At 39.9% G+C, this 8,814-nt stretch overlaps 1 protein-coding gene across 2 annotated transcripts in view; it reads left to right on the forward strand.

Moving 5' to 3' along the window:
* LOC116940852 (rho GTPase-activating protein 12-like) overlaps positions 1 to 2,274 on the forward strand; it is a 47,336-nt gene extending 45,062 nt beyond the window's left edge. For both annotated transcript variants that reach the window (XM_032951123.2, XM_032951122.2), the window contains exon 19: positions 501 to 2,274. In XM_032951123.2, coding sequence (XP_032807014.1) covers positions 501 to 675 — 175 coding nt within the window. In that variant the 3' untranslated portion in view covers positions 676 to 2,274. The remainder of the gene's footprint in view (positions 1 to 500) is intronic.
* Positions 2,275 to 8,814: the final 6,540 nt, after the last annotated feature.

Raw genomic sequence — 8,814 nt, forward strand, 5'->3', positions numbered from 1 at the left:
ATGTTTTCAGTATGAAATGCGAATATCATAGACGTGTATCGATACACATATTCATCGTTAATATGCATTCTTAAAGCCCATGATAATTGCATTGAATCACATGTGCAAGCATCAATGTCTTTCCATTCATTCATACGTTGTACGATGATGTGATTCCTGAATGAAATCGTGACACTGACTCACAATATTTCATCAAATCGTTTGGCATGCGGCGGTGGGCGGGATGGAAATACACCGTTCAGTAGTTGCATCTCTACGCATCAAAATATTCATTGCCTCAGCGATGCAGTTTATATCCACTTACGCATCCCTCTATGTACGCGCGCATGTCGTATGCGTGTGCACGTACGTGCGATCGTGTTTGCATGTGCATGTGCCCCCCCTCCCCCCCCCCCCACTCGTGTGCCATGCCGGCCTTCAAAGGTTTCCGCCAACAGCACTTTCCTCAACGGTCTAAGAAAGGCTATATGGGGGAACTTTGTCTTTGTGTGTGCATGCAGGGTTGTGGCACATGGGAAGACAAATCGCATGTCAGTGCAGAACCTGGCCATTGTATTTGGACCAACTTTGCTCCGGCCGGAGCAGGAAGTGGGTCATTTTGCAGTGCACATGGTGTACCAGAACCAGATTGTTGAACACATCCTCACAGAGCACAAAACCTTCTTTCCAAAGTGATGAGCATGATCAGAAATAAATGGGCAGAAATCACACTGCAGCCGATCGGCAAAACATTTCCCCATCTCCAGCACAACGTTTGATTGAACGGGAGAAGTTCTACTTTTCAAAAAATATATATGTTAATATATTATTCAGACACATGTTGCTCAATTAAAAAAAAACATGTGTTCATCAAAGCAAGACCTTGCTTCGATTTCTGCTGGCCTTCATCTTAAATTTTACTTGCTGAAGTTTTGACATGTGCCGTTAGGCCAAACTTTTAACGAGGGACATTTTACAAATTGCGCAACACTGGTGTTGAAAAACCTTGCAGATGAATCACTGGTGGCAATCGCTTTTGCGTACCTTATGAAGTGACCTTTAGTCAATTGCCTTTCCACTGCTGTCTGAAGACCTCCTTGTAACCGTATCAGTTATCGGTGCTGTTTGACCATAATTCATCATGCAGGTCCATACTGCTTGCTGAAGGAGGGGCTCAGGCCTGGTTCATATATCACTTGCGACTCATGTTATCCGTGGCTTGGAATCAAACTGTAGGTTCTGCGGTGCGCGATGAACCTATCGACCTGCATTTGATTCCTGACCATGGTTGGCATTAGTCACGGGTGATATTTGAACAAGTCCTGAGCCCCTCCGATTCACCAACTGTCATCGACAAAGGAATGTAATTTGCTCTGATGTGTATTATTACATACATTACAGTACAACAAACAATTATCTATCATGAATCCAAGACGGCCTGCAGTCACGTTTCCCCAGTTTTAACAATTGTAGAAACATTGCATGTCAGTTTTGTATCTTTTCATAATAAATATTGAAAATATGATTCAAAGTTTTACATATGTCCCGTGTGACAATAGGTAACCAGGTATTTTATAAGAGGTCATCTCCATGGATTGTCACCAGGTCACTCTTAGTGCAATAAATGAATAATCAATTAATAGCACATTGCACCAACATGTATTATTGTTATCGCAAAAGATAGACACCTGTATTTGAATTGGATGGAACACGGTTATGCCACCTTAACTGTTGCATTGTACATTCTGCAATGAAAAAAACCCCATTGGAATTACGTGATATTTAACACTGGATTCCATAACATTGCGAGAACGTTTACAAGTATTCGGGACAAAATATGATTCTAATATTTTGAGCAAATGGAAAAAGTTCATGTGAATTGGTCTAACGTATTTGCACAGTTTTGCACAGCAGGTGGCAGTCATACACAGCACAAAAATGCATTAATTGCATGTACGTACACTCAATAGTGGCAGCATGTGCAGTGCCATATTGTACACATGCTCCCATAAACACAAACAAAAATGTGTTTTAAAATTAGTTACACTTCTATAAGTATTATGGTACAATTTTTATATTTTCAAATGTCAAAAATGCATGTTGTGCAAGTTGTAAATGTGACTTTTTACACAATTGACAATACAAACACATTTTTTCCATGCAGATAACAAATGTATGCAATCAAAAAAAGTTGTCTTCCATTGTTGAGCGATTTTTTTTTGCATTATAAATGAAACTTTTCTTGATTTAATGAAGTACTTAGAATGCTTTTTTTAATAAAGACTTGCAATTTGCCATTGTCTTAAATTGTTTTCAAATGTCAGTGTGCTTACAAACTGCTTGCAGGGATATCAGAGAGTGCTGGCTCCTATGCGCGAAGCACACACACACACAGCACGGTCTGAATAGCCCTGCACTTCACAGAGAGATTACTCTGCGAGAATGGGGTCCCATAACAGGCAGCCTGCTGTATTAAAACCTGGCCATCTTCATTAGCGGTGTTTTATAGCCTCTAATTGTAATTTTCACACCGGAGATGAGTTAGTGGCGCTAATTGGGAGTGTTAATGAGTGTTAATGAGGAAGGGGAGGTCAGCGTATGGCAGAGTAATCATGGCCGGGAGGGAGGCGATTATGAATCCACATTATGCATATGTGCCGAGACAAACACGGACACATATGTACACACGCACGCAGACACATTACTCATACGTGCAAATACACACGATGGGGTGGATCCTGCTCCACCACTGTATCATGCCCAGGGGATAAAAAATGCATATCAATTGAGGTGACTTTAAATGACTAACCGACATGGTTAGGTGGCTGGATATTACATTTTGTGCATTGCTATTATTGAGTGAACTATTAATAAATGATACGGGGGGTTTTACGCTTGTTCTACCACTGCTACGCATTTGCGTTCAGCTTAAATTAATGTACGTTGAAAAAGCCAAAGGATGTCACCACTGAGTCTCCAGGAACCACTCTCCTCCAATGACAGAGTGAAAATTAATGTCTGAGAACGAGGACTCCTGAATCCGCTGTGTGCAGTACACGTCCTGGGACTGGCTGACCGCTGTGGCAATGTGCCTGCCAAGTCCATTATGGAAAATATATTCCCACACTTCGGTAGGGTTGAGCGTCGCATTTGTCCCGTGGTGGAAGTGCCTCCACCGCTCCTGACATCAGGACTGCAGCGGTGCACGGCTACCAGCAACAGCCAAATGTGTGCAAAGCCATTACGCATGTCATTAGTTATGTTATGGAAATGCCAGAATGTAAACAGCGCCGGTAGTCCATACATGGGTGTGCTGCGTAGCCAATGGGAGGGTAGACGAAGCGTGTGTGATGTCTCATACCCACCTCTTTGGAGGGCATCCATGGAATCGCAGCAAGAGGCCAATGAGCGTCTAAAATAAAGTGGGCTCTTCCCACCGTCCCAATGCACAGTGGCCCCCAGCACCCCTTTAGGAGGAACTGGGGAACACTTATGCTTGTGTATTATTTTAATGAGGTGCACTCTTACAGCACTGAATTATTATTATTCTTTCACTTTCGACCTTACTTTTGCCTCGTCAATAATCGGCCACTGAATGGTATTCTGTAAGTCGCTGTTGGACATTTATATATATATTTACCACATTAGCTTTCATTAATATCAACTTGTCGCCAAAAAAAGCCTGGGCCATTTCATAATTGTAAGGTGATTGTCAGCAATATTAGTCTATTATAATAAGGATTAATATAGCGTCTTCATTATAACCATTGTTAATACAATTATAACATAATTTATTACGTAGACTATTCCGATATCCTAGCTGTCATTTTTCGTGAGACTGAGACGTAAAGGGTATTTAATTAGATATGGGTCATTGGAAACACATGTTTTGACATATACTCTGGGCTATGGGGACACAGTGAATACATTAATTTCTGTTCCTCTGGTGCCCTCATTAGAGTGACAGCACCAACCATGAATGCAAAAAAATGGAAGCTGCAACTTGATTCAGATGCACTGCAAACTCAATAATACACAATAATATTGAAGATCTGACAACTGCTTTTTTTTCATATTTCCACTGGAATATAATGACAATAGCACATTCGGTAAAATAATAATACACTATTAATTGGAATGATGAAGTTACGTTTTATATTATTGTGACTTTATACATTACATTTGAAATGCCAGCTCAGATTAAATTGGGTATAGATTCAGCAGTCAAATATTACCATGACAATTAAAGTAAGTTTTAATCAATGGTAATAATAGCGATGAAAAAGGGAACGTTACTCTGTATTAATTAGGAAATATTCTGCAACGTAAACGCACTGTCATACAAACTAATAATCTGAAGGTATTTGTTTGCAAGTTGCACTTGATGTTTGCCTATTCAACATATTCAATCTGAAACCGTAATAGCCATTACTTTTTTAAAAATTCTTAGCTCTCTCGGTAAAGTCACGTTGAAGGGAAACAATAAAATAAAAAAAAATATATAAAACAATAAAAATCCTCACGACGTTTCGATCATAACACAATGATGACGACCGTTTGTGTTATGGTCGAAACGTCGTGAGAATTTTTATTGTTTTATATATATTTGATTATTTTATTGTTTCCCTTCAACGTGACTTTACCGAAAGAGCTAAGAATATGAATTACTGCAGTCACGAAAGCTTTAAATAAAAAAATCAAAGCCATTACTTTGTTAAAATAAATATATTATATTTCCCAACCGTGGCAGATAGCAGGTGCCAGGTTATTTCCCAGCAACCCTGTAACTGTGGCATTGTCTGTTGACTTCACTGTGATGGCAGTTGTGCAATATGGTGCTTCATGCCACAGGAACAAAAACACATCCAACGTTTCTACTTGAGTCTCGCTGCTGATGAACTCCTATTCAACAAATGATTGTATGTATACAGCATCTCGAGATTCTTTTGTATTTTAATATTGTAAAAATAAAAATGCAATGTATTTCCTTATCTATATATATTGTTTTCTTCCTATGCTCGCTTCATTTAAAAATATCTGTTTGCACTGCATTGGCAATTCAGTTTACAATGTTTATATCACTCTTTGGTCGAATAAACAAAACCAAAGTAAAATACGCTGGGAATGTAATCTTGATGGAAATTAAACTCTTCTTATCGGTAACTGCTTCTCGACAAGCGATTCTCACATTCCCAACAGCGCGATAGAAGGTGGGTTCTACTGGCTTCTGTTATTAAAACTATTTTAAACACTCAGTGTCATCTCATCCGCACCGCTACTACGGCCGTCCAGGGAGCAAGCTGCCTGCTATGTTGCAAAGCGACGGGCTTAGTGGACCTAATACCACGAGACCGCTGCATCTGTTTAAAGCCTGTTCTCGTAAAATGCTAATGGAATTTCATCCTGTCATTGCAAGCCCAAATCCTGCCCGTGTGGGCGCATGTGTCATTAGTAAACATGCGTTCACGCTTCCGAAATGGGAGATAAACCCTCCGTCGGGCTGCCCCACAGAAAACAATGGGCCAGCGCTCTTGGGAGTGCCAGCAGCGTTAATTTCCTGCTGCAGAGATTAACAGAGACATTAGCATAATAAAAAAAAATTAGCGTTTTTGTAACGCTTGGCTTTTCCTCGGCGAGGCTTTGAACGGATTGCAAAATGTTAAACACAGAACTGGTGCGAGCGCACTCTTTACGAGCAGACGCTCCTGTGGCCCGGTATTTGAGAGGGGGTTGGTCGGGGGTGAGTGAGAAGGATGAGAGAGCAGAGGTGAGCAATATAAGTTGTTGTTTTGCCAATATTAAACAAGCGGTGATAGCTGGGGGGGAAAAAAAACATGTTCAGACATTTTGTGAAATGATAAATAGTCATTATCACGAAAAAAAATGTTCTAATGGCTGAGTAAAATGTAACGTGTAAAGGTTAAAGGTTCTGCCAAAACGGCGTGATCTATTTCACTTACGAGTAAAGCATTGTTCCCCAGTTGCTTACATTTATTTGATATCACATGGGTTTTCAATACAAATCAAACGCAGTGCAATGAAAGGCTGGCAACTGTAGCCGTAATTCGCTATGTCCAATTTACTCTTGAAGAGCCATGTAAGTTTTCACACACGTTCAAGTTCCTCCTTGCTTTAAAGTAAAACATTGTTTACTGCAGTACAGCCGCAGGTGGAAGCTCGTTTAACCCTTATCTCACCATCATGTAACGCCCATGCAACCGATGCAATTTAGCCCCAAAATTATTAATTGCAACAATAGCTGGAGGCGTATGATGATTTTAATAACTATTCCATAATGTTTAATTCGGTGAATTGTGGACAAACTAAAAACTACTGTTCGATATTTGTTAAAGGCCGCTTATGAATGGTTGGTCAATGGCCCTGCCAACTGCAACATTACCTACAATTTCAGTGATATTGACCCTAAGCCTGGGATTGATTTACATTGACCGCATTTGGCCAATAACGTTGAACATTTTCTGAATGCATTTCAAGCTTTTGACCCACCCCCCTTTATAAAATTATCTTCTGTACAATGAATATGAATTTGTAACAAGAATAAGGGTGGACGGTCCATGCAAATCACGTAGTTGTGCCACTTCCTAATGTCAACGTGCAACACGTTCCGTGTTGTCATGACCTGTTTACATCCCGTGCTTAAAAAGCCCAACACATCGTAAAATAGATATATACTCTTGCTAAATCTCTCGGACTTACTTTGAATGTGCCAAACACCCTTTTGACACCAGCTGAGATGCTCACCACAAAAACTTGCTATGGCGACCTTTAGGGGGTTCACAACACGGCTGTCACACCGCAAAAGCCATTGCTAAAGGTCAACAGCTGTGCACATTGGATGTGCTCCAGACTATGCTAATAGGGTCATACAAACCACTTGTATTTCTTATTACAATGCTTTAAAAAAAAATCTTAGAGCATGAGCGTACAGCGGTAACCAGAGTGAAAGTAAAATTGTGATAAGCGCGAGCTGCGCTGGCCATTGTAAGCAAAGCAAAACCCATGGCCCTCATTCGTGGCTGCTGATATATTCACAGCTCAAAGCACCTAAGTGACAGGTTGTGGGAAGGCAAGAGAATGAGACAATTGTCATGCTAATATCCTGCTGCATTTACACACACATGGAGCCTTTCTCTGCCGATCTGCCGGCTGCAGAGAGCCAATCAGAAGGAATTAACATTTTTGACCGGTTCTGGACTAAAGGCAAGGGCTGGGTGGGGATGGATATAGTGGGGAGGGCATGTGTGCAAAGGTGACAGGAGGATTTAGTGCGTAAGGAGCGGAGGGATTGAGGGGACTGTCAATGCAGCAGTATATGATTGGGCCATATGGAGATAGAAGCTCGGAATACAAAAACTAATTAATTAGTATTTTTTTTTTAACAGGGCCAAAAAGGTCAATGGCTTTTCAATGAATAAGCAGAAATCTCCCAATTTGTAACTTTTGCCAACCGATTGTTGCTTAAATTAATTTAAACTTCCACAGATAATAATAAAAGCTCAATGAAATAAAATGTACTTATTGTTCTTACATGTAAGTATTAAACTAAATGCATTAACAAATGCATGTTCTCTAGCTTGTTTGGGGCAATTTGAGCATCTTCCTTTTTGCCATAGAATTTACCACACTTACTATAAGATGGACATGGTTTTTTAACTCTTCTATTAATATTCTTTGGTTCTTTTGGTAAAAGTCACGTAGTCTTAATGTCTTATTGCCCCGAGGGAAAGATTATCAAAGGTGGGAAAGTTCGGCCCTCTCTGTATGGCAGGCCCATCCAGCCTCCCCTACTTACCACAGTGACGTGGCCATAAATCCCATTCACTTCAACTCTAAGCTCAGAGATCCCATTGACTTGCATGCCCGACTCCACACATTCTTTGAAACAAGGAGAAACAGAGATTTTCATTAACGTGTCTTACATTAGCAGCACATTTTTAAACATATACAACCAGCAGCAGAATGTTTAACTGCTAAATCACGTGTGCATGATTGAGGAAAAAAGAACGATTTAAAACAATTGCAAGCCCTCTTTTCTTGCAAGTGTATATAGCACAGGGGTATTTTTCAGCGGGAAATACGTGCACTGAAAACGTGCTTTTAAAATCTTGTATGGTAGCTCGCTAATGAATTCATGTGGTTGTTGGTTTTTGTCACCATACGTTGCCCTTTGATGTTACAAGTTGTAATTTAATCTCACTGCCAAACCGCTGGCTGCTGACATCTGGAACACGCATTTGTAAAAATACTGAAGGTGGTCTCAAGGTCGAGCATTTTCCTCTCTGAGCCAAATCCTTCAAGGTTTCACTCTCAAAGTTTTGAGCATTTCCAAATGGCTTGTTGATTTTGTGTAAAATATAACTTGTTGTGGAATGTTAAATATCTTTGATGGTCTACAAAATGACTTTATTGTTGCCATTTTCATTGTTCAATACTTTACAATTTTCAGAGACAAAAATAAATCTGAAAGCAAGATTAATTTACACGCAAAAAAATCTCAACAAAGTAGAGCAAGGCTCCTTTTCATTCACCCACTTTTTTTGCGAATGCTTCACAGGATGATGGAAAACACACCGCACGCAGTTCAAAGATGTCGAGTGCTTAAAAATGTTTTGCAAAATATAAATAAAGTACCCTCTGTAATAATGCCAACAATCTCAGCATGTTCCTTCTCTACTGCAATCATATATGTATCAAGTAGTAGGCAATACTTTCAAATGCACAACAGTGATTTGAGCAAAATGATTGCTTCTGTAGAGTTGTAAAATAAATCTCAACTTAAGCATGGCCGATATAATGGGTTTGTTAACATAGCCT

This window comes from Petromyzon marinus, chromosome 10 (genome assembly GCF_048934315.1).
Source record: "Petromyzon marinus isolate PM22_M1 ecotype Great Lakes invasive population chromosome 10, UKy_Petmar_22M1.pri1.0, whole genome shotgun sequence".
NCBI classification, from domain to species: Eukaryota; Metazoa; Chordata; class Hyperoartia; order Petromyzontiformes; family Petromyzontidae; genus Petromyzon; species Petromyzon marinus.